This window comes from Trichechus manatus, unplaced genomic scaffold (genome assembly GCF_000243295.1).
Source record: "Trichechus manatus latirostris isolate Lorelei unplaced genomic scaffold, TriManLat1.0 scaffold00054, whole genome shotgun sequence".
In the NCBI taxonomy this organism is placed as follows: Eukaryota; Metazoa; Chordata; class Mammalia; order Sirenia; family Trichechidae; genus Trichechus; species Trichechus manatus.
The window spans coordinates 3,674,426-3,701,050 of record NW_004443990.1 but is presented as its reverse complement, the minus strand read 5'-3'; the positions used below and the strand labels follow the sequence as shown (position 1 = coordinate 3,701,050).

At 36.6% G+C, this 26,625-nt stretch overlaps 1 protein-coding gene and 1 pseudogene across 4 annotated transcripts in view; one reads left to right on the top strand and one right to left on the bottom strand.

The window, feature by feature from the left end:
- The window catches only part of DHX40 (DEAH-box helicase 40), a 59,734-nt gene that overhangs the window by 25,481 nt on the left and 7,628 nt on the right, over window positions 1-26,625 (top strand). For all 4 annotated transcript variants that reach the window (XM_023732709.1, XM_004377859.1, XM_023732707.1 and 1 more), the window contains 5 exons: window positions 393-473; window positions 1,048-1,205; window positions 15,140-15,254; window positions 15,780-15,888; window positions 22,074-22,168. In XM_023732709.1, the coding sequence (XP_023588477.1) occupies window positions 393-473; window positions 1,048-1,205; window positions 15,140-15,254; window positions 15,780-15,888; window positions 22,074-22,168 (558 nt within the window). The remainder of the gene's footprint in view (window positions 1-392; window positions 474-1,047; window positions 1,206-15,139; window positions 15,255-15,779; window positions 15,889-22,073; window positions 22,169-26,625) is intronic.
- On the bottom strand, window positions 2,075-4,594 carry LOC111820875 (mesoderm-specific transcript homolog protein pseudogene; annotated as a pseudogene).

The window sequence follows — 26,625 nt, the reverse complement described above, 5'->3', positions numbered from 1 at the left end:
GTGTACTGTTAAATGAGAAACTTTTGTTCTGTAAGCCTTCATCTAAAGTGAGAATAGCAGCACAATTGGAAGAGCATAGTCAATGTCACTGAACTGTGCGTGTATAAATTTTTTAAATGGTGTATCTTTGGCTATGTATATTTTCACCAAAAAAAAAGGGTCGAGAAGGGAGAGTGTTGACATGTTGTGGGGTGGTTAACCAATGTCATAAAACAATATGTGTGCTACTATTTCATGAGAAACTATTTGTTCTGTAAGCATTCACCTGAAGTACAATGAAAAAAAAAAAAAATAGTAGAAGTAAAACCTTTTAAAATTTTCATCAAGTCTGCATAAAATCCTACCATGTTCACAGAATGAAGTCTTATTTCATATCTCATTTAAACACACAGATTTCCCTATTTGGATCCACCTAATGAGAGACTTATTTTGGAAGCTCTTAAACAACTTTACCAGTGTGATGCTATTGACAGGTAAAAAAGAACAACCAAAACAGATGTTGATCTGTTTTTGAATAGGATTTTATGTGCCTTTCTTTATCAGTAGGAAATTATTTATTTGAATTAAATTAATTGTTTTACCTGAAATTAAAATTTGTTTCAGTCTTTCTTTACCACAATTCTGAATTTAAAAACCATTCTGTAAAACCTTGCAAACATTTTTGCTTAATATTGGTATTATTTAATAATTTCTGAGTACCATTTCAGTGTCCAGCATTATGCTGAGTACCTAAAGATAGTAGAAAGCCCAAGTCCTTTTTCTCATAATTGTGTGATGGTGGAAATTGTGATAATTATCATTGTCTCTTTCTTCATTGACCGCTATGCTCCTGGACCATATTTGTATCTTTTATTATACTACCATAGTCTGCCTCATTGTTTAATGTTTTGGATGTACTAAGGCTCTTGACAAGAAGGGGTTTATCATCTTTATGTTCCTCTTATTACTTACCACAGTGTTTCATGTTTTTATATTGAATTGAATTTCTGGAAATGATTAAAATACTATGAAGGTAGAAAGGCCTAAGAACTTTTTTTTTGTGTTCAGGAGTGGTCATGTGACCAGACTGGGCTTGTCTATGGTGGAATTTCCTCTCCCTCCACATTTGACATGTGCAGTAATAAAGGCTGCTTCTCTGGATTGTGAAGATCTGCTACTTCCAATAGCAGCAATGTTGTCTGTGGAAAATGTCTTCATTAGACCTGGTAAGAAGTTAAGTGATCTTGTTTTACCTGTGAAGAGAAATAAGACTTGATCTCTAATCTAATAAAGTGAAGAAATAGACCTGATATAATCTTGTAACGATATTTTTTTCCTTTGATTTTCTTAATTATTATGACAATACATGCTCATTTTAGAAAATTTGGAATTTACTGACGAACATAAAATGGGAGGAAAAAGGTCTTCTGTAATCCAACCACAAAGAGGCAATTAGTTACTGTTTATATTTTGGGAAATAATAAATAGTTTAATTTGTGTCTAGGTGTCCAGATTTATTGCATTTCATCTAATAAAACATTTAGGAAAGCTGTTTCAGAAAACGTGATGTTGAGGTTTGGTTTTCTAATTCCCTTGCATGTCAGAAACTTTTTCTGAAATTGCCTGCCTTATGATTTGGTTTTAATCTAAAGTAACCATAGTCAGATGATGTTATATAACTAGTTCTCATCTATAGTCGCTGTTCACATTCTACTTTGTGAGATGGTCAGCAGGATGTCACTGAAAGTCTTCAGTTTGTCGGTTGGTATGGGAGGAGTTTTGTAGTCCAATCTAGTGCTGAAGTTCTTGAAAATCTGCTTATTGGAAATTACTGGGGTCCCAGCTGTAACTTAGAAGTAGCCTGTGTCATGGTAATATTTAATAGCACCTGGTGATCTGTTTCAACCGTAAACCTGCTGTCTAGTTGGTTAGAACCATCTTTAACTCAGACATATATTTCAGGTATGTTCTCTAGCTGAACATTTTATTGTTATACATAGAAAGTTTTGCTAACCTAGTATAACTAGGTTTGACTAACCTAGTTTGACTAACAGATTCTTTTTTCCTCTTGCCATCATTTTCATTCTTTTGTAGACTTTTCCATTGTTTCCTGTGTAGTATCCTTAGGAATTTTTTTTTTTTTGTAAAAACTATTTTTTATTAGTAGAAAATAACATTGTTTCAAAAATTATAATACTTAAAGATGTTAGTAAAAATGAAATTAAAATAATCACCTGGTAATCTTGTTTTGACTAAGCAATTCAACTATGCCTTTATCCTAAAAAAAATACTCAGCACCATTTGCTTTTAGGTCTTTCAGAATTTATTCCTAAAGTTTCTGGAACTGTGTTGGTCTGTCAAGCATAGGAATTTCTGAAGTACAAAAAGAATCCTCTCTGGGACAACCAGTGAGAAGTTAAGCAGTTATAATAGAAAAAAAATCAATGTGGATTCAGCATGGTAGCTCGGACTTTACATCTATCCTTACCCTTCCACTTTAGCTCAGGAGGGACATGCTTCAAGCACTGAGGTATTAGCAGGAAAGATCAATTCTAACCATATAATAACAGTTAATCTCTTGCACAGATGTTATTGGTCCTTAATGAATGACTCATGATTTTAGGACACTGAAAATAGTTTGAATATAGTTCAGTTTTTAAAAACCAATTAAGCATATTTAATAACATTCATTACTGTGCCAGAGTGAGTGTCTACTGGTTTGTTATCCTTATAAAACATACATATACATGAAGGTGAATAATCGTCTTAAAGCATATTTAGCATATTATAATATTTAACCCAAAATCTACTTTAATAAAACATCTTTAATTAGAAGGAACTGATGAAACTAAATCCAGAGTCATGATAAGCAAGGTTTACCTTTTACTTGAAGCTTTGTTTTTTAGAAGACTAGAAAGTATATACTCCTATAACCAATCAAGGTATGCTTTTTCCATTTTTCACTATGTTATTCCAATTAGAGTTGAGCCAGAAATGAGCATTTCTAAATATTTCAGAAAACTGCTAGAGATGTTAAGATTTTTTGAAGAAGAATGGCTGCCTGTTATTTTGCTTCATTGATTTGCAGTGCTCATCAGAATTGTCTTATAGAAGAAAGACAATAGCAGATCCATGTATGTAATTGATTAGGTGTCAAAAGACAATTCTTTGGGGTGGGGAAAAAAAGATGAGAATGGGAGGTAGAATATTAGGTCAACACTTACTTCAAAAATAGTTGGAGCTGTTGCTGACTTTTTCCTATATATTTACTAATGTGAATAAAATCAAGTTGTTAAGAGAATGGTGTTTGGTGTCCAGGACCTGTTTTTCCTAAGTGGATATATAACATGTATGGTAATTGGGGAGGTAATAAGGGAAGCTATTCTTTTGAGCTCAGAAAGAGTTGATGAAGCCCATATATGCATTCATGAAGCCCATGGGATATTTTAGCTGTGGTTAGTAGCTAATGTTCCCATCCAAAACTTACACTGTGGGTTGGCAGTGTTTTCCTGTACAACTCAAAAATTCTGGTTAGGGATTCACCTAATCCAGGGACCATAAATAAAATAAATGGAATAGTCACAGAGACAAGAGCTCCCACTCAGCGTCTTCTTAATTTCTTCCTTTGATTGGTGTAGTATAAAGCTCAATTACTAGGTTACTATCATTGTTGTGTATTCTTGCCCACGTGCCCCACAGCCTAACCTTTGAGGGTCATAGACCCAGAGACTGTTTTCTTGAAGAGAATTTAGAAAAGTTCATCAAGTGGGTGAATTACAGCGTGCCTCCTTCTTTCAGTAGTTTCTGGATGATGGTCTATCTCAGGAAAGATACTTCCGTTTGATAGACAGGCTCTTTATGATGAGTTGACCAGATTAATTCAGTTTGTACTATATAATAGCATCTGGCACATGATACATCTATACCCAAAAGACAAAAGGTTGATTCTATATTTCTGAATACCCAGATGCTGCAAAAGCACTTCCACAATGCTGGCCTGCTTAAGTATGCAAATATTATATGGTCTTGGTATGTCTCTGAGCCAGGGCACCAGACAACAGCAAGTTTCTGAGTGAAACCCCTATTCTAGGAGCCAAACTGTTGGTGGAGGGGTGTGCAGCAGCCTGAGGTCCTCTTGGCTTGCCTCTCCTGGCATGGAACCACAGCACAGCTTCACGAGCCAGAGGAGTGATTGAGGCCCCAGTATTCTCAGTGGGTTGTGCCTGAGGAAAAACTCAGTTCCATGATTGGGGCTGAGCAGAACAAGGAAGCCACTGCCTCTTGAAGGTAGTAGTATTATTGTACCTAAAATAAACTTTGAATGATCTGGCTCTTGATTAACCACTCCAAATCTCCCTACTTCCTGTCCCATGTAAACCCTGTAATAGCAGGAACTTTGTTTTGCTTATTTCCCCCGATCCCCCCACCCCCCACCTTCTCATAGTGCCTGGCATGTAAGATGAATTCAATAAATGTTTATTGACTGAATGAATGGACCTCACTGAATGCTACTGCTAACCATATATCTTGGCTATGATTCCACTAATTGAGCATGGAAAAGCTCTTTCCTGCCTCTGTACCTTTGCATTTGCTGTTTCCTCTGTTTGGAAGGCATTTTGCGGTGGGGAATGGTAGTCAGTCTTTCTTATGCTCAGGTTTTAAATGTCTCCTTTGTAGAGTGGTCCTCTCTGACCCCTGTCTGAAGTAGCATCCCCCACTCCTGGTTATTCTTTATCTCAAATTCCTGTTTCTTTCCTTAACGGAATTGTAGTCTCTAATTTTCTTGCTTATTTATTTGCTGCTTGTCTCTTTCTCCACCAGAATTTAAGATTCAAGAGAGGCTCTACTTCACATTGGCTTGTTGATGGTCTTACTTCAAACACCTGTCTCAGTGACTGGCACATAAAGGGCACTCCATAAATATTTGTTGAATGAAACGATGTTTAGTACATTTAGTATTCCTAGCCTGGAGCAGGGTGTATATCTAAACTTGGATAAGACTTTATTTCTCGTATTGGGGTTATATTTTTACAATTAATAGAGATCTACTTTCACAGTACTTTTCTCGTTAAATTCCATTAGGCTCTGTAGGTCTTAACTTACTTTGCCTTAGGAGAACTCAGCTTGTCTCCCCTCTTGGAGTGGGAAATATAGTTCTTTTAGGAAACTTTTTCTTTAACACCTAATTCTCTCCTGTTTGAAGGGCAAGCTCAGAAGCCATTCTTTATGTCTTTGCCATTATAAATTCTTTGGGTCAGCCTGTAAGATATTTAGTCCTTTAAGTTTAGAATCTTGATAAGCAAGGGTTTTGTATATCTTTAAGGAATGATCCTGAGAAAGCAATTGTGTTCGCTTTCACTCACTAGGTTTTCAGTTTGGAAAAATGTTCTTCCATGCTGCTTGCCTCTTCTATTTGCTGTGGCACTCCTTTTATTCACATTATATCTTCTTGACTTGTTTTCTGATCTGGAAGTTTTTACGGTCTTTCATAAAGTAAACGTATTTTTCTAACCTAGTTTGTACTTGTTCAAATAGATTATTTGTTCTTTCTGGAATTTTTTTTTTCCCAAGCCTTTTCCCATGTTTCAGGTCTAGTGTACTTCAGGAATGTCAGTGTTATTTTTTCACAATCCTCTTTAAAAACAAAACGCTAGAAGTCTTACAGTTCATTCATTCTTAAGTTTATGAGTCTTAGGATTTTTTTTTTTTTTTTAAGCTTTTTTGTTTACTTGTCGCTTTTGTTTTTTGACCAGGTCATTATAGTCTCCCATATGTTTATTTGCTCCTCCTCATTTGTGTTCACTGTATTCTAGTTGTATATATTTGCTCTTTTTTGCTCTTACTCTCCTTTCTGAACTAATTGACTTCTTTAGAGTTTTTCTGTTTCTCTTTTTCTAAAATAGAATACACCCTGAAATAGAATACGTCCTCAGGTGTTCATTCTGTCCCCCCTTTTTTTCTGTGTGTGTGTGTGTATTTTTCATAAATTTAGAAACAAGCAGTTTTTTATTTGAAGTGATACATTCAATTGGGGTGAGTTTAAAAAAAAAGTAATCAAAAAGTTAAAATAGTGGAGACCTACAAAGAAAAGACCTAATTGCTAATGAATAATATCCATCACAATCAACCTGTAATTAATCAGGTACTTTGTCAGAGTAGAAAATCCCATTTACAAAATAGGTGGGAAATACGTGACTAGATGCAGAGGTAATTGGTTCAGATCTAAATGCCTGTTAGACTCCCCCTCCCCTCCGCCCCCGCCCACCCCACTTAGGCTGTTAAGGAAAGCTGTGTTTTTTTGTGTTGCCTTTTAAATAAAATCTTAAAAATTTTTTTTTAAAACATTCTAGTAATTCACTGTGCATTTGTTGAAGGCTTACCATATGTCTAGCCCTGTGGGACATGAAACTCAAGATAAACATTTTTTACGTCCTTTAACTTAGTTGTTCGATCCAGGGGGTATATAATGTTTCTGACTGAGAGTTAATTTCTTTTCACTGGTAAAAGAAGAGAGGAGGGTGAACTTTTGCCCTGTTATATAGTACGTTAAGCTAATATATTAAGATTTTTTTCAAGAGTCAAAAGGTAGTTCAGCCCTAGTACCCTTAGAGATTTGTTTTGAAGTTTCCATGTCTTTTAACTTCTACTTCCTGTCTTAGTGTATCAGTATGGGACACAACTTAGTTTGACATATATCAACTTTACTTTCATCTAGTGGGGGCACAGTTTTTTTCCTGAGTTTCTGAGTACACAGCGTATCTTGCCTGTAGCCAGGACTGGTAATAGAGTGTGGTATCTCGCTGGCCTTATCCCTTTGTAGGCTGTGAGTGTTGGATCCAGATTGTCTCATTATTGCAGTAATTACAATGCAGGATACATTTTTCTATTAAAAATACTCTTTAGTTTGATCAGTAATTGCGCTGCCTACCCCAAATAGATTGTAGTCTTAAGTGTGAAAATTTTGATTTTAGTAGTCAAAATTGCAATCTTTTTTTTAGAAAAATACTGTGTACTGTAAATAATGTTGACTGGTTTCCATCAGGTAGTATCAAAGCTAACAGTACTCTAAAAACTATTATAGAGTATTGAAATGGGAGTCAAGAGATCAAAGTTCTGTTCTAATTTGACTCCGTCACACCTAATTATCTGACCATGTTACTTTTCCGTACTTCATTGTTAAAAACAGGGAGTAGGACACGGTAATCAAGCTCTAATATTCTTCTAAGGCTGGAGAAAGAAACTGTTTTTTCCTTGTTAGAATATTTAAATAGATAAAACTAATCTGGTGTTAGGGTTTTGTTTTTGTTTTTTTGGTAACATTTTATTATAATTTCAAACTTGCAGAAATATTATAAGAATAGTAAAGGAACTCCTTTATACTTTTTACCTGGTTTTACCAGTTTTTAACGTTTTCCCCATTTGCTTTGTTATTCTCTTCCTATAGATTTATATTTATAAATATGCATTTTATTTCTTTTGTTGAACCATTGAATAAGTTGGAAACAGTGTGCTTCCTTATCACAGAATAGTTCAGTGTGTATTTACCAAGAACAAGAATATTCTCTTATTTAACTACAGCACTTTATCAAAATTAGGAAATTTATTATTGATACAATCATTATCTAATCTGTAGTCCATATTAAAATTCTCCATTGCTCCATTAATATCGTTGAATTGGATCCAGCATCTAATCTACTGTAAGGAAGATTTGCCTTCTCAAATTATTTGTTTATATCTGTATGGATTGCTGTTTTACTCGGTGAGTTATATTACAGTACTACCATTATTTATTTTGGTGTTCAGATTGCCCACAGTGGTCCACAGGAGAATCTTTCAAATTGGCTATGTCCTTTTGACATGTTTACATCATTCTTTGAGCATTTTTTTAAACTTTTTGGTGCAAGAAGCTATTCCAGGCTCATTTTGTGTTTTTCCTGGTTCCAGTCCTGTAATCAGCTGGAAGGAACCATGATTACTTTTAGTGGAGAATTATATTTGGAAACCAAGATCTGTACTTAAAAATCTGTACTCATTGTTTCTGATGTGCCATTGCTTCTGAGCTGTCTCAGTAGTCAGAGCTAGGAAACATATGTGTGTATATACATTTCTCTATGTATATTAAAAACAGGTTCAAACAGATATCCATAATTCCATCCAACACCACAGGGTACATTCTTCTCTCTTTCAATATTTGTAACTCCCTACTCCAGCAGCGCCAGTCCTGGCTCTCATTCTTGATATATTCACTCTTTTGTTCAAGCCCAGAAGAATATACAGAAAGTAATTTCAGAATTGTGAAGCTATACCACTGTGAAAATTAACCCTGTATAATCAGAGTTTGATATTTGCGTACAGGGGTGTTTTTGTAAAATTTATATATAGTGAAATGCATAAATCTTAGGTGTATAATTCATTGAGTTTTGAAAAATACATATACCCATAGAACTCACAGCCCTGTTAAGATATAGAACGTTTTTAGCATTCCAGAACGTTCCCTCAGTGCCCCATCCCAGTCAGATGCCACTAACCTCCCTCCTCTTAGCCACTTTTCTGACTTCTTTACGTTAGTTTTGCCTGTTTTGAAACTTCATATAAATAGAATTAATCAGTATGTACTTTTGTGTGTCTGGCTTCTCTTTGTCAACATGATGTATGTGAGATTCATCCATATTTTTGTGTGTATTAGTGGCTCTTTTTATTACTGAGTGTTCCATTGTATGAATATACCACAATTGGTTTATCCATTATCCTGTTGATGGACATTTGAATTGTTGCTTAATTGGTACAGTTTATAAGTAAAGCTATTTTGAACATTTCTATGCAAGTTTTTTTGTGAGTATATATTTTTATTTTTCTTGTGTAGATGCCTAGGAAGGGAATTGCTGGGTCATTGAATAGGTATATGTTTAAATTTAAGAACCTGCTAAAACTTTTTCTGAAGTGGTTATACCATGTTAAAATCTCACCAGCAATGTTTGAGAGTTTAGCTTGTACTTCATGTCCTCCTCAACATTTGGTGTTGCCAGTCTTTTTAAGTTTGTGCAGTCTAGTGTATACTGGTGGTAACATCTTTATGGATTTAATTTGCATTTTCCCAGTGACTAGTAATGTTGAGCACTTTTTCATTAGCTTATTGGCCATTCACATGTTTTCCTTTGTGAAGTGTCTGTTCAAATCTTTTGCCCATTAAAATATTTTTTTTTTTTAATTATTGAATTGTGGGAGTTCTTTATATACTCTCGATACAAGTTATCTGTTAGATGTAAGTTGCATATATCTTCTCCCAGTCTGTGGCTTTGTTTATTTTCTTAAAAATGTATTTTGATGAGAGAAGTTTTGAATTTTGGTAATGCCTGAATAATTTGTCAGTTATTTATTGCTTTCTGCTTTCTGACAGATCTTTTCTTGCCCCAAGATTATGGAGATATTCTCTCAAGATGTTTTCTCCTAGAAGCTTTACAGTTTCTACCTTTTATGTTTAGGACTGTGATCTGTCTTAAATCAATTTTTGTATATGGTATGAAGTAGAGGCTAGGTTACTTTTTTTCTGTGTGAATATCTCCTTGTCCCAGCACCTTTGTTAAACAGTTACTTTTACCTATTGAATTGCTCTGCCACCTTTTTTGAAAATCAATACACTGTATATTGCTGGCTCTATTTCTAGACTTTATTCTATGCCATTGATCTATTTGTCCTTATGCCAACACCTCTCTGTCTTGATTACATAGCTTTATGATGAGTTTTGAAATCAGATAGTGTAAGTCTTTCAACTTTGTGTTTCTTTTTCAAGGTTATTTTGGTTATTCTAGATTCCTTGCATTTTCATATAAATTTTCAAATTAGCATATCAGTTTCTTTAAAAAAAAGCTGTTGGAATTTTGATAGGGATTATGTTGCGCCCTTATTGGCTCTTTGCTGTTATCTCTTAAGATATTCTCGCTCTGGAGATTACATTATACTTCTTTAATAATGTTACACATCTTTAATCACATTTTACTAAAATTAATACTGTATTACTTCACGTAAAATATAAGAAACCTTGCAACAGTTTAGTTCCATTTATCCCCCATCATTTGTGCTATTGTTGTCATATATATTATATTTACATACATTATAAACTCTACAATACAGTATTATAATTTTGCTTTAAACCATCATATGTCTTTGAGAGAATTTAAGAAAAGAAAAAAATATAGCCTTTTCCATAGCTGGAAGTAAAAATCCAGGTACTGGCTTTTAAATTTTTGTTTAGAACACTCTGGCTGTACATGGAATGTTGACTCAGTTTTTTAGCCTTTTAGGTTGTTCAGGCCTTAGCTCTTAACTAAGTGTTCTTTGTCTTTTTATTAGGGCCTTGAGGCGGTTTTTTCATTTTAGCAAAACATTATTTGAAAAATAAACTACATTTGTAGGCACTCAAGGAAAAGAGAGACTTCCCTTTGCTAGCCTAATACTTGGTCTTAGGTATGATGTATCTGATTCTTTTGAATATTGAGATAATAGTCAATGGGACTGTGGTATGTCTTGTCTTCTGTGCTTTGATTTGAGAAATTTTTTTATTAAGTCTTGCTTTTGTGAAACACTTGATGTCAGTGATGTTAACGGATATGAAACATGATAACAGGGTCTGTCAAAATTACCCCCAAAGCACTAAGCTGGCTGATAGATTTATCAGTATTTCTAAGTTCCATGCAATGAAAATATTTGAATAAAGAAGTGGCCTTTTTCTTTGTTTTGTTATACTCAGGATTGGGTTTATTTTCTTTAGATACTGACCCAGGCCTCTTTTCTTTTTAAACATTAAAACAGTGATTTTCTCCAACATTTACAGTAATCTCTCTCCTTGTTGTAATAAACTACTTACATAATGTCTGCTAGTATAGATATTGCTTTAGAAGTCAGACGGAAGAGTTTTTTTTAAAAGCAGTAAACAGCATTGCCTTAAAATAGATCAAATTTAAAATGAGAACAGTTAGGTTGGTTCTACAATTTTGCTTTTAAATGCTTTAACTGTGATATTTTTCGAAACAAAGGATACTTTTTTTTTTTTTTTTATTCTAGTTCAGGTGAAGGCTTACAGAACAAATAGTTTTTCATGAAACAGTAGTACACATGTTGTTTTATGACACAGGTTAACAACCCCACAACATGTCAACCCTGTAACTTCTCAGCCTTTGTTTTTGGTGAAAATACACATAGCCAAAGATATACCATTTCAAAAATTTCTACATGCACGGTTCAGTGACATTGACTACGCTCTTGCAATTGTGCTGTTATTCTCCCTTGAGATGAAGGCTTACAGAACAAAACAGCTTCTCATTTAACAGTTACTACAGATGTTGCCCTATGACAATGGTTAACAATCTCACAACACATCAACAATATCCTTCCTCAGCCCTGGGTTCCCTATCACCAGCTTCCTTTTCCTCTTGTGCCTTCTGGCCCTTGTCACTGGACTCCTGTACCTCCTTAGTCTCATTTGGTTTTACGGGGCTGTCCACTCCCAGGCTGAACGGTGAACCTTGGAGATAACTTCACCACTGAGCTAAAAGGGTGTCTTGGGGCCATACTCTCGGGGTTCTCCAGTCTTCTTTAGGCCAGTAAATCTGGTCTTTTTTTTGTGAGTTAGAATTATGCTCTACATCCTCCTCCAGCTCTGACCAGAACCCTCTGTTGTGATCCTGGTCAGAGCAGTCAGTGGTGGTAGCCGGGCACCATCTAGCTGTACTGGACCCAGTCCGGTGGAGGCCTTGGTAGCTGTGGACAGTTAGTCCTTCGGACTAATCTTTTCCTTGTATCCTGTTCTCTTCATTCTCCCTTGCTCCTGAAGGGATGAGACCAGTGGAGTATCTTAGATGGCTGCTCACAGGCTTTTAAGACCCCAGACACTACTCGCCAAGGGAGAATGTAGAGCATTGTCTTTATAAGCTGTGTCATGCCAATTGAGCTAGATGTTCCCTGAGACCGTGGTCCCCACAGCCCTCCGCCCAGGAATTCAGTCCCTCAGGGAGTTTGGATGCGTGTATGGGGCTTCCATGACCTTTCCTTATACAAGTTGTGCTAGTTTCCCCTGTATTGTGTACTGTCTCACCCTTCACCCAAGATACCACTTATCTATTGCCTATTTAGTATCCCCCCCACCCCTCCCACAAAGGATACTTTTGTGTACACTTACAGCCTTTTCTGCCTGCTTCAGCTCTGAGGACTGTTATTATTGAAACCCTTTCTGTGTAATATTTTTATTTTCTGATTGACTGCTGTGTAGTAAACATTGAATTATCTTTCCAAAGGAAGACGTTCAGCTGAGCCAGCCTGTTTTGCTGCTTCAGCTTCCTATTTATATATTTTGCCTCAGTAGCATCTACCTGTTTGCATAAGGTAAACCTGATAATAGAATCTCATCTGGGGAAAGACAGTAAACTAAAGCAAATGACAAGTCTACTGGGAAAATAATTAAAGATGGATAATCAAACTCATTTACTCAGAGGAGAAACTTGCTGAGACTGTAGGAACTGTGTGTAATACGGCTTTAGGCTTTTCTGTACATACCGTGAATTTACTGTGCGACTTACGCCAGTTTCAATTTTAATTAATTAATTTATTTTTAAGGCAAGAGGTAGGGATAAGGAACAAGAATATGCTCTGTCTTTCTTTTCTTTTAACTCTGAGGTTGATGAAGAGAGAGCAAATGAGCAAGTGTGAGCAAGTAATGTGGGAAGGAAGTGATGTGTTCTGTAAATTTTTTTAAGTGTGAGCAGGTAGCCATTCTAAACAACAGAGATCCAAAACTGACTGAAGAGTTTATCTTCTCAGTATATGAGCTGTATTTAAAAGTATAATCCACTAAAATTTGTTGCAAAGTTACTTTGACATGTTAACAAGAGATGGTAAGCAGTTTGTGTAAATTATTATAGTAGGTATTACAGCCAAAGTGAAGGTTTCTAGGGTCATTGTTAGGCAGGGAAGGGAAGAACTGGACCATAGCAGGAAGCTTCTCTGAGGTTTCATAGCCCAGGGGCCCAGGTAGCTGGGTCTCTACATTTCTATAGCTAGAAACACCACAATTCAGGGATTCCAAGGGCCCCTGCCATGGTTGATTAGTAGACTTGTCTCCTGGTGTTGGAGTTGGTGATGGAGTCTAGTGCAGTTGACCTTTGGCATGATAATACCTTCTGGGGAATGGTATTTAGGTGCTTTAAAATTAGATGTTTTATGTTAAAAATTAGTAACCTGAGGGATTCAGGAGGTGGGTATTAGCAATCATATCTTCACCTTAGCAGGGCCATTTGTATGGCCTGAGATAAATCGTATTCTCTCTCCTTTTGTCTCTAGCTGGTTCCTTCAGTTGTTACCTAGGCAACATAGTTGGAAGCTAGCTAAAGCCTGTGATGGAAGATTTTGTACCTTCATGAATGTTTTCTTTAATTAGATTGCTTTCCTCCTAATATCAGGGACTGTTGCTTTGCAAATTCACAGTGTAGTCTATGTAAGTGCTGTCCCTGAAATCAAGGACACTGGGGTACCACCTTCCCCCATTGCACTCAGGACTGACATGCTCTCTGGTCGCCTAAGTTCCCTACATAGCATTTGACCCAGGCGAATCTTTCAAAGTCCCCCCTTTTTTTTTTAAACTGCCTAGGGCTCCTTCCTCCATTGTACCACATCGTACTACATCCCTTATTTCCTCAGTTTACCCAGCACAGCTAGATTTAGCACCAGCACCAGCACCAGGATATATCTACCCTTGTGGAGGGGCTTCTGGGATGCTGGAAGTATTCTGTTTGTTGATCTGGATATTGAGTACATTTGTATGTTATATTTGTGAACATTCATTGAGTTGTATGTTTAATGACTTGTACAGTTTTCTGTATGCATGTTATACATCAATATGAAGTTTAAAAAGAAAAATAAAAAGTTTATAATAAATAGGTCAGTTCTTTATACATGGAGGTCATTTATCTAGGTCCTGTAAACAGGGAACTGGATAAATAGGGACTGGTTAAATTGTGCTATGTTCCCCGTACTTCTGGGGAATACTATATTACCTATTTTTGAGAATGAATAATTCTCTATGTACTGACATAGAACTGTAATTAAGTGAATAAAGCAAGTTATAGAACATATATCCTGTTGATGTAAAAATAAAACATTGTATATGTGCTTGTACATACATAGAAAATATCTGGAAAGACACAAATGAAATAACAATAGTTAGCCTTTAGGGATTGGTTTCTGGGTAAAAGTGGGGAACATGGAACTTTTACATTATATCCTATTGTACCATTATGATTTTTTTACAGTGAGCATGGGCTACTCTTATAAGAAAAACTAATTAAAAAGTAGATTACACCCCTGGACTCTCTGTTAGCCCAGAACTGAAACCATTCCCAAAGCCAACTCTTCGGACGAAGATTAGACTTGGACTGTAAGACATAAAATGATACTCATGAAGAGAGAGCTTCTTAGCTCAAGTAGATACATGAGACTAAATGGGCAGCTCCTGTCCAGAGGCGAGATGAGAAGGCAGGGAGGGTCAGAAGCTGGTTGAATAGACACGGAAAATCTGGAGTGGAAAGGAGGAGTGTGCTGTCACAGTATAGGGAGAGCAACTAGGGTCACATAACAATGTGTGTATCAATTTTTGTATGAGAAACTAACTTGAACTATAAACTTTCACTTAAAGTGCAAAAAAAAAAATTACAATATTATTTTAAAGGTAAACAGATTGGGAGAAGTAATGTTGCTATTCTGATAAAGTCGCCTAAGTATGGTTAAAATAAGAAAAGGGGTTGGGGAGAAATTAAACTCCTCCAAAAGGAACCCTGGTAGTGAAACAGTAAAACACTCAGCTGCTAACCAAAAGGTTGAGGATTACAACCCACCTAGCGGTTCTGCGGGAGAAAGACCTGGCAATCTGCTCTGTAAAGATTACAACCAAGAAAACCCTATGCGACAGTCTACTCTGTCACATGGGGTCACTATGAGTCAAAAATCAACTGGACAGCACCTAACAACAACAACAACAAACAGCAAGAGTTAATGTAGTTTCACCTTATTTCATCCCAGAGGGTGAAGAAGATTTTAATGAGCTTGAATAAACAAAATAATGCAGGCACTTAATGTAAAGTAAAACTAAATTGTCTTTCCAATTGTCATTTAGTTGATCCAGAGTACCAGAAGGAAGCGGAACAGAGACATCGAGAATTGGCAGCTAAAGCTGGAGGATTTAATGATTTTGCAACTTTAGCTGTCATCTTTGAACAATGCAAATCAAGGTATGTGAAGTAGTCCTATGTAGTGGAAAGTGTCAGTTTGAAGCATGCTTCTGGTATCTCCTTACTATGTGACTTTAGACACTAAGGTTCAGTGGGGATGATAATGACTTCAAGGTGTTTTTGTGAATATTAGCAATATTGTCTATATCACGTGACTGTTCTTTGGTAGGCCCGTCTCTTCTCCAACCTTTCCTGAAAATGACCTTATAGAAATTTTGGTTCTTTGGGTTTGGTTTTTGGGTTTATGGGTAGCTTACATGAGAAAATGATTGAATATTTGTTAAAACCTATATATAAAAATAAATCCATTTACAAATTTTTTTTTTTTAAATTCAGTAAAAGACATCTGCATTAATTTAATTGCTTTTTCAGATTGCCAAAAGTGCTTTCTCAGTACTTGGACAGGTCTTATAAAGGAGCTGACCGTAGCTTATGGGTTTCCAGTTTTGTAGTAGAAATGAGAATGGTAGACTGTCTTTCATTTATAGAAGATTTTTTAAAGATCCTGGTATTTTTGTTTTGCAGTGGAGCTCCAGCTTCGTGGTGCCAAAAACATTGGATTCATTGGAGGTGCTTATTTTCTGCATTTCGTGTGGAAGCACAACTTAGAGAACTAATCAGGAAGCTTAAGCAGGTGATTGCTATAATGGTTTTTTCTTGAGTAGCATTTTGGCCTCTGTATTTCATATTGAATTTTCAGTGATATACAGTTACTACCTATCACCTTCCCCTCCCTTTCTACTTATTACTGCATTTAGCCATTTCCTTGACCCCATGAAAGATTCCTAATGGTAAGTAATAAAGGAATTTTATGTGTAGAAAGGAGGGTTGTTTTTTTGTTTTGTTTTCCTTTTTTTATTTTACTTTATTGTTGTACTTTATGTGAAAGTTTACAATTCAAGTTAGTCTCTCATACAAAAATTTATGCATACATTGTTATGTGACCCTAATTGCTCTCCCCATACTGTGACAGCACACTGGAAAGAAGGGTTTTTTACTAAGGTAAAATTGACATTCAGTAAATTGCACACATTTAAAGTTACCATTTGATGACTTTTGACATCTGTATACACCCATGAAACCATCACCACAATCTAAATAATGAATATATCCCTTCTCTCCCAAAATTTCCTCAAGTCCCTTTGTAATCCCTTCATCTCGCCTCCCAGGCCTATCCTCCCCTTACCCAGACAACCACTGATCTGCTTTTTTCACTGTGTATTAGTTTGCTTTTCCTAGAGTTTTATGTAAATTGAATCATACGTTATGTACTCTTTTTTTGTCTGGTTTCTTTTAGTTAGTATAATTAATTTTCAGCTTCGTCCATGTTGTGTAGTGTGTATTAACAGTTCATTCATTTATATTGCTGAGTAGTATTGCATGGATTACCACAGTTTATCCAATCATCTGTTGAACATTTGAATTTTTTTTTGTTTTCACTTTTACAGATAAAGCTGCTATGAACATTTGTATACAATTATTTGTATGGACTTATACTTTCATTTCTCTTGAGTAAATATCTAGGAGTGGATGGCCGAATCATATGCTAGGAATGTATTTAACTTTTTAAGAAATAGCCAAAGCATTTTCCAAAGTGGTTGTCCTAGCCCATGCTTGGTATGGTTAGTCTTTTTAATTTTAGTTGTTTTAATAAGTACGTAGTGGTATCTCATTGTAATTTCAATTACATTTACCTAATGATTAAGGTTGCTGAGAATCTTTTCATGTGTTTACTTGCCATCTCTATATTTTCTTTGGTCAACTATCTGTTCACATCTTTTGCCAATTTTTAAATTAGGTTGTCTGCTTTCTTTTTATTGAACTTGTTCTTTATAAATTCTGTATAAAAGTCTTTTATCTGGCATATGATTTTCAAACATTTTCTCCAAGTCTGTAGCTTGTCTTTTCATTCTTTTTTGAAGAGCAGAAATTTTTAATTTTGATGAAGCCCAGTTTATCAGTGTTTTCTTTCATGAATCCTGTTTTTAGTGTTATATCTGAGAAGTCTTTGTGTAACCTAATGTCAGTAAGGTTTTCCCCTATGTTTTTTTCTAGGAGTTCTGTAGTTTGAAGTTTTACATTTAGGACTATGATCCATAGGTCTATGCATTATCTTGAATTAATTTTGTGTTTGGTGTGAGGTATGTATCAAAGTCCACATGGGGTCACTATGAGTCAGGGGCCAACTCCAGGGCAGCTAACAACAACGACATATGGTTGTCCACTTGTTCCAGCTTTACTTGTGGAAAAGATTGTTATTTTTCCATTGAATTGCCTTTACATCTTTATTGAAAATCAGTTGTCCATATATGTATGAGTATATTTCTGCTCTCTGTTCTGCTCCATTGATATATTTGTCTATCTTGATGCCAGTACCACATTGTCTTGATTACTGTAACTTTACAATAAGTTCTTCCTTTGTTTTATCAATTATGGAGAGAAGAGTATTGAAATCTCAAACTCCTAATTGTGGCTATGCCTGTTTCTCCTTGAAGCAGTTTTTGCTTCATGTGTTTCGAAGTTCTATTATTAGGTGCATACATTTTAAGGATGGTTAGATCCTCTTCATGAATTGACCCTTCTTCATCCCTGATAATAATATTTGCTCTGAAATCTACTTTGATAATAATATATCTACTCAGCTGTATTTTAATTAATAAGCGTGGTATATCTTTTTACATCCTTTTACTTTTTTATTTTTTTAATTTATATTATTTTGTTGTTGTTGAGAATATACACAGCAGAACATACACCAGCTAATTCAGCAGTTTCTAAATGTACCAGTCAATGACGTTGATTACATTCTTTGGGTTGTGCAACCATTCTTACCCTCCTTTTCTGAGTTGTTCCTCCACCATTAACATATAGTCATGGCCCCCGAAGGTTACTATCTTATCTTTTGAGTTGCTGTTGTCAGTTTGATCCCATATGGGTAGATCTTAAAAGAGCACAATGTGCAAGGCATATATTCTTTACTAGTTAAGCTAAACTATTGTTTGGTTTTAAGAAGACTTCAGGGGATATTTTTGATTTAAGGTTTAAAGATTATCTCAGGGTAATGTAGTTTCAGAGGACGACATGCACTTTTTTCCCTAAATTTTATTTATTTCCTTTTTGTTGTTGAGAAATATACACAGTAAAACATACACCAAAATTCAACCTTTTTTATATGTACAATTCAGTGACATGGATTACATTCTTCACGTTGTGCAACCATTCTCACCCTCCTTTTATTAGTTCCTCCCTCATTAACATAAACTCACTGCCCCCTAAGGTTCCCATGTAATCTTTCAAGTTGCCATCTGTCTTAGTCATCTAGTGCTGCTATAACAGAAATACCACAAGTGGATGGCTTTAACAAAGAGAAATTTATTCGCTCACAGTCTGGTAGGCTATAGGTCCAAATTCAGGGCGTCAGCTCCAGGGGGAGGCTTTCTCTGTCGGCCCTGGAGGAAGGTCTGTGTCATCGATCTTCCCTTGGTCTGGAAGCATCTCAGCGCAGGAACCTCAGGTCCAAAGGACACGCTCTGCTCCTGGCGCCGCTTTCTTGGTGGTATGAGGTCCCCATGTCTCTCTGCTCGCTTCTCTCTTTTATATTTCAGATAAGATTGGTTTAAGACACTGTGTAATTTTGTAGACCACATCAATATAACTGCTGCTAATCCATGTTATTAACTCATAGTGATAGCATTTACAACACATGCAGAAATCACCTCAGGTGATAAAATGATAGACAATCATATACTACTGGGAATCATGACCTAGCCAAGTTGACAGATATTTTTGGGGGACACAATTCAGTCCATGACATTCCACCCTTTAGCCCCCAAAAATGTAAAACGTACTCCATCATATCATAACAAAAGTCTTAAATCAACTCCAAGTCCAAAATCGAAAAAATTCCTCTTCATCTGTGAAATCTAGAATACAAGTTATTGGCTTCCAAAGGTACAATGGTGCAACAGGCAGGCACAAGCTAGGCATTTCCATTACAAATGGGAGAAACTGGAGGGAAAGAAGGCATAATAGGCACCAAGCAAGTCAGCAGAACATATTACATTAGCCCTCAAGGCTTTGCAAATAATCCTCTGTTCTCTGAGACAATTTAAACAATGGCCCTTCCCTCTAGACTCTAGGTATTGGCCACACTCTCCAGATTCTGAGTGGAGGCCCCTCAGCCCTGGGCTTCAGCTCTGCCTTCCAGGCCCACGGGGACAGCAGCTCTGCTCTCCTCATCCATCTGAGTGGTGACTCCACCCTTTGAAACCCCAGAGGTCGTGGCCATACCTTTTGAGACTGAGGCAGCTTGACTTCTTGTGTTCCTTGTCTCTTCAGCTTCTGCTAGCTGTGGCCTCTTGGCCCTCGGGCCTCATGCCCACATCTGCCCTGCTGGGGCAAGTGTTCCAAAGCCCTGTAGCTCCACTGATAAGTGCTTGGAGGCACCCCACTCCACCAGGAAGCCTCCTGTGCACAGGCACTTAGCTCTCTCTCTGTGGGTCAGCTCCAGTGCCATCTCGAGCTGGTCTCCTGGTTCTGCTGCTGTTGGTTCTCTGCCACTGCTGCTGCTTCTCTGCTGCTACCACTTCTCTATCCATAGTTTCAAAACCACTTCCACATTTTAGGTGTCTGTTAGAGCAGCATGCCACTCTCTCGGTACCAACCTCTGTCTTGTCTAGTGCTGCTATAACATAAATACCACAAGTGGATGGCTTTAACAAAGAGAAATTTATTCTCTCACAGTCTAGTAGGCTACAAGTCCAAATTCAGGGTGTCAGCTCCAGGGGAAGGTTTTCTCTGTCGGCTCTGGAGGAAGGTCCGTGTCATCAATCTTCCCTTGGTCTGGGAGTGTCTCAGCACAGGAACCTCAGGTCCAAAAGATGTGCTCTGCTCCTGGCACTGCTTTCTTGATGGTATGAGGTCTGCATGTCTCTCTGCTCGCTTCTCTCTTTTATATCTCAAACAAGATTGGCTTAAGACACTACCTCATCTTGTAGACCTCGTCAATATAACTGCCAATAATCCATTTTATTATTTCATAGTGATAGCATTTAGAACACATACGGAAATCACCGTGGATGATAAAATGGTAGACAGTTATACAATACTGGGAATCATGACCTAGCCAAGTTGACAGATATTTTTGGGGGACACAATTCAATCCATGACACCATCCTTTCACTTTTCGTATTTGTCTCTTTATATTTTATAGGCCGCATATAGTTGAGTATTGCTTTATTAACCAGTCTTAACAGCCTCTACCTTTTAATTTGTGTATGTAGACTTTTTACTTTTGATGTGATCATTGATATGGTTAGGTTTAAACCTTTTGTCTTCCTATTTGTTTTCTGTTTCTCCTGTTTTTTCTTTGTGCCCTTCTTTTCTCTGCCTTCTTTTGGATTAATTGAATATTTTTTCTGATTCCATTGGCATATTCATTATAAGTCTTTGTTATTTTAGTGGCTTTTTTAGGGTTTATAGTATACATGTGTAGGAGCCCTGGTGGTGCAATAGTTAAGCTCTCAGCTGCTAACCACAAGGTTATAGTTTTCATCAAATTTGAAAAAGTTTCAGCCATTACATCTTCAAATATTTTTTCTGTGCCCACTTTGCTCTGTTTTGTGGACTCGAAATTTTAGGCCTCCTAAAGTTGTCCCACAGCTCACTGATGCTCTCCTCATTTTTAAAACAGTCTATTTTCTCTGTTTTTAATTTTGACTGTTTTCTATTACTGTCTCAAGTTCACTAATTTTTCCTCTGCAGTGTCTAATCTGCCATTAATCACACCAAGTATATTTTCCATCTCAAGCATTGTAGCTTTCATCTCTAGATTTTGAGTCTTCTAAAAAAAATATTTCCATGTCTCTACTTTTTGAACAAAAGTAATCCAGTTGTAATTCGCATATAATTGTAATTATAATAGAAATATAATTAACATATATGTTAGTTCTGGGTTGGTTTTAATTGATTGATTTATGTTCTCATTATGGGTCATATTTTCCTGCTTCTTTGCATGTCTTACAATTTTTTATTGGATGCCAGACACTGTGGATTTTACCTTGCTGGGTGCTAGATATTTTTGTTTTCCTACAAATATTCTTGAGGTTTGTTCTAGGATGCAGTTGAGTTATTTGAACACTGTTTAACCCTTTCAGATCTTGCTTTTAAGCTATATGAGGTGGCATCAGAGTACTGCTCAGTATAGGACTAGTTATTCCCCACTACTGAAGCAAGACTTTTCTGAATACTGTACCCAGAGCCATGTGAATTATGAGGTGTTCTAGTCTGGCTGGTAGGAACAGGTATCATTCCCAGCACTACGTGAACACTGAACATTATTATCCTTTTGGGAGGTTTTTTTTTTTCCCTAGCCACAGGTAGTTTCCTCACATGTGATAATCAGTACTCAGCTGAACACTTGAGGGAGAGCTCCCTGCAAACGCTAGCCACCTTGGTCTTCCTGGACTATTCAGCTCTGTCTCCTTAACTCAAGGAGTCCTCTGGGTTCCACTTGGGTTATCCTTTCCTGTGCCTTGGCCCAAAATATCTCTCAACGCTGTCAGCTGGAGCAGTTGTAGAGCTTATTTCATTTATTTCCCATCTCTTAGGGATCACTGTCCTTTGTTGCTTGATATACTGTGTTCTGGAAATCATTATTTCATATATTTTGTCAGCTTTTTGGTGGTTTCAGATAGAAGGGTAAATCTCTTACTGCTTATTGGCCAGGATCACAAGTCTTTAGAAATGTGGATTTTTCAAAGTAAAAGATTCTTTAAAAATTTTTCTCTGAGATTTACTACTGTATGTATATTCTTTTTATAGCAAAGTGATTTCCCGAGAGAGACCTTTGAAGGTCCTAAACATGAAGTACTACGAAGATGTCTTTGTGCAGGCTATTTCAAAAATGTAGCTCGAAGGTAAGCAGTATGAGCTTGAGAGATGGATAAATACTACTGTATTTGACTACTCTATTAAACTATTGAATATTAAAGGTTGAATGTTTGACTTAAGCTCTGTGATAACAATGACATCAATTCCAGTAACCCTTTTCATAATTGTCACTGTGTGGGGAGAAGCTTGCAGTGGCCTGGAGTGGGGAGTCGGAAGTCAAGTGGGGCAGAAGTGGAGTCTGTAAAAGAGGGCTGTCCAGCATGCCTAAGTTGAGTGAGAAGGGTGAGAGCCTGCACGACACACTTGGTGACTATCTATCTGGGCACCTGAGCTGAATCCATACAGAAGGAGTAGGCAGACTCCTGAGCTCACATATGTAGTAACAGATCTAACCACCTGGTGACAGGACATTAGAGCTTCAAAGGTGCCAATAATCAAACTAGCTCTTTCAAGCAGCCTATTTGGGCATATCAGAACAAAACAAGAAGCTAGGACACAGTAAGCAAACATAAAATAAATATATATAGTTTATTGATGGCTCAGAGACAATAATCAATATTAAAACACATAAAGAGGCAATCCATGATGGCTTCAGCAAGCTCCCAAAATAAAGAATCTAGAAATTTTCCAGAGGAGGAAAATTTCTTGGAATTACTGGAGGCAGAATACAAAAGATTAATGTACAGAACTCTTCAAGAAATTAGGAAGGAAATTAAGCAAAACACAGAACATGCAACAGAGGAAATTAAAAATATTAGAGAAGAGCATAATGACAGAATAATAATGCAAGAATCCATAGAGAGACAGCAATCGGAAATCCAGAAGATTAACAAAATTTCAGAATTAGACAACGCAATAGAAGTCATAGGAGCAGAATTGAGACAATGGAAGTCAGAATTAGTGAGATTGAAGATAAAGCATTTGACACCAACTTATTTGAGGAAAAATCAGATAAAAGGATTTTAAAAAATGAAGAAACCCTAAGAATTCTGTGGGACTCTATCAAGAAGAATAACCTGTGAGTGATTGGAGTACTAGAACAGAGGGGATAACAGAGAATATACAGAGAATTCTTGAAGATTTGTTTGCAGAAAACTTCCCTGATATCATGAAAGATGAGAAGATATCTATCCAAGATGCTTATCGAACCCCGCATTAGGTAAATCCCAAAAGAAAGTCACCGAGACATAGTATAATCAGACTTGCCAAAACAAAAGATAAAGAGAAAATTTTAAGAGCGGCTAAGGATAAACAAAAAGTCATCTACAAAGGAGAGTCAGTAAGAATAAACTTGGACTACTCAGCAGAAACCGTGCAGGCAAGAAGGCAATTGGATGACGTATATAAAGCCTTGAAGGAAAAAAACTGCCAGCCAAGAATTCTATATCCAGCAAAACTGTCTCTCAAATATGCTGGCAAAATTAGGGAATTTCCAGATAAACAGAAGTTTAGGGACTTTGCAAAAACCAAACCAAAATTACCAAAAATACTAAAGGGAGTCCTCTGGTTAGAAAATCAGTAACATCAGGTAACAACCCAAGACTATAACACAGGACAGAGCGATCAGCTATCAACCCAGATAGGGAAGTCACAAAAATAAAGCTAAAACGCTGAAAATAGGGAAACAGGTGTCAATATGTAAAAGATGACAACATTAAAACAAAAAGGGGGACTTAAAAAATGTAGGCATAGACTTTGCATATGGAGAGGAGGTCAAGGCGATATAAAGAAATACAAGACTGGTATAAACTTAGAAAAATAGGGGTAAATTTAAGGTAACCACAAAGGAAACTAACAGCCCTACAAGTCAAAATAAAAAACTAGAAAAATATAAAGACTCCGCAAACACAAAATCAACAACAATGAAAAGGATGAAAAGACATAAAGAAAAACTGCTCAGCACAGAAAATTAAGTGGAACAAAGAAACTGTGAACAACACACAAGAAAAGACACCAAAATGACAGCACTAAACTCATACCTATCAGTAATTATGCTGAATGTAAATGGACTAAATGCACCAGTAAAGAGACAGAGTGGCAGATCGGATTAAAAAACCATCTGTCTATACGCTGCCTACAAGAGACACAACTTAGACTTAAAGACACAAACAAACTAAAACGCAAAGGATGGAAAAATATCAAGCAAATAGCACTCAAAAAAGCAGGAGTGGCAATATTAATCTCTGACAAGTTGGACTTCAAAGCAAAATCCACCACAAAGGATGAAGGACACTATATAATAATTAAAGGGTCAGTACACCAGGAGGACATAACTATAATAATAAATTTTTATGCACCCAGTGACAGGGCTCCAAAATACATAAACTCTAACGGCACTGAAAAGAGAACTAGACAGCTCCGCAATAGTAGTAGGAGACTTAACACACCACTTTCGGTGAAGGACAGAACATCCAGAAAGAAGCTCAACAAAGACACGGAAGATCTAAATGCTACAGTCAACCAACTTGATCTGATAGACGTATACCGAACACCCCACCCAACAGCAGCCAAGTATACTTTCTTTTCCAACGTACATGGAACATTCTCCAGAATAGACCACATATTAGGCCATGAAACAAGCCTTAACAAAATCCAAAGCATCGAAATATTACAAAGCATCTTTTCTGATCATAAAGCCATAAAAGTAGAAATCAACAACAGAAAAAGCAAGGAAAAAATCAAACACATGGAAACTGAACAACACCTTGCTCAAAAACTACTGGGTTATAGAAGAAATTAAGGATGGAATAAAGAAATTCATAGAATCAAATGAGAATGAAAACACATCCTACCAGAACCTTTGGGACACAGCAAAAGCAGTGCTTGGAGGTCAGTTTATAGCAACAAATGCACATATCCAAAAAGAAGAAAGGACCATAATCAAAACATTAACCCTACAACTGTAACAAGTAGAAAGAGAGCAGCGAAAGAAGCCCTCAGGCACCAGAAGAAAGGAAATAATAAGAATTAGAGCAGAATTAAATGAAATAGAGAATAGAAAAACAGTTGAAAGAGTTAACAAGACCAAAAGCTGGTTCTTGGAAAAGATCAACAAAATTGATAAACCCTTGGCCAAACTGACAAAAGAAAAACAGGAGAAGATGCAGATAACCCATGTAAGAAGTGAGATGGGTGATATCACAACAGACCCAACTGAAATTAAAAGAATCATAACAGAGTACTATGAAAAACTGTACTCCAACAAATTTGAAAACCTAGAGGAAATGGACAAATTTCTAGAAACTACCTACCTACCTAACCTAAAAAAAAGGTAGAACAACTAAATAAACCTATAACAAAAGAGATCGAAAAGGTGATTTAAAAACTCCCAACAAAAAAAAAGCTCTGGCCCGGATGGCTTCACTGGAGAATTCTACCAAACTTTGTGAGAAGAGTTAACACCACTACTACTAAAGGTATTTCAGAGCATAGAAATGGGTGGAATACTCCCAAACTCATTCTGTGAAGCCTGCATAACTCTGATACCAAAACCAGGTGAAGACACCACAAAAAAAGAAAATTACGCATCAATATCCCTCATGAACATTGACGCAGAAATCCTCAACAAATTCTAGCCAATGGAATTCAGCAACGTATTGAAAAAATAATTCACCACGATCAAGTGGGATTTATACCAGGTATGCAGGGATGGTTCAACATTAGAAAAACAATCAATGTAATCCACATAAATAAACCAAAGACAAGAACCACATGATCTTATCAGTTGACGCAGAAAAGGCATTTGACAAAATCCAACACCCATTCATGATAAAAACACTCAACAAAATAGGAATAGAAGGGAAATTTGTCAGTTTAATTAAGGGCATTTATATAAAGCCAACAGCCAACATCATCCTAAATGGAGAGTCTTTGAAAGCATTCCCTTTGAGATCGAGAACCAGACAGGATGCCCTTTATCACCACTCTTATTCAACATTGTACTGGAGGTCCTAGCCAGAGCAGTTAGGCTAGAAAAAGAAATAAAGGGCATCCAAATTGGTAGGGAAGAAGTCAAAGTATCTCTATTTGTAGATGATATGATCTTATACATAGAAAACCCCAAAGAATCCACAAGAAAACTACTGGAATAGAAGATTTCAGCAAAGTTTCAGGATACAAGATAAACATACAAAGATCAGTTGGATTCCTTTACACCAACAAAGAGAACCTCGAAGAGGAAATCACCAAATCAATACCATTTACAATAGCCCTCAAGAAGATAAAATACTTAGGCATAAATCTAACCAGAGACGTAAAAGATCTATACGATGAAAACTACAAGACATTACTGCAAGAAACCGAAAGAGACCTGCGTAAGTGGAAAAACATACTTGGCTCATGGATAGGAAGACTCAACATTGTGAAAATGTCAGTTCACCCCAAAGCGATCTACAGATACATTGCAATCCCAATCCAAATTCCACCGTCATTTTTTAATGAGATGGAGAAACAAATCACCAACTTCATATGGAAAGGGAAGAGG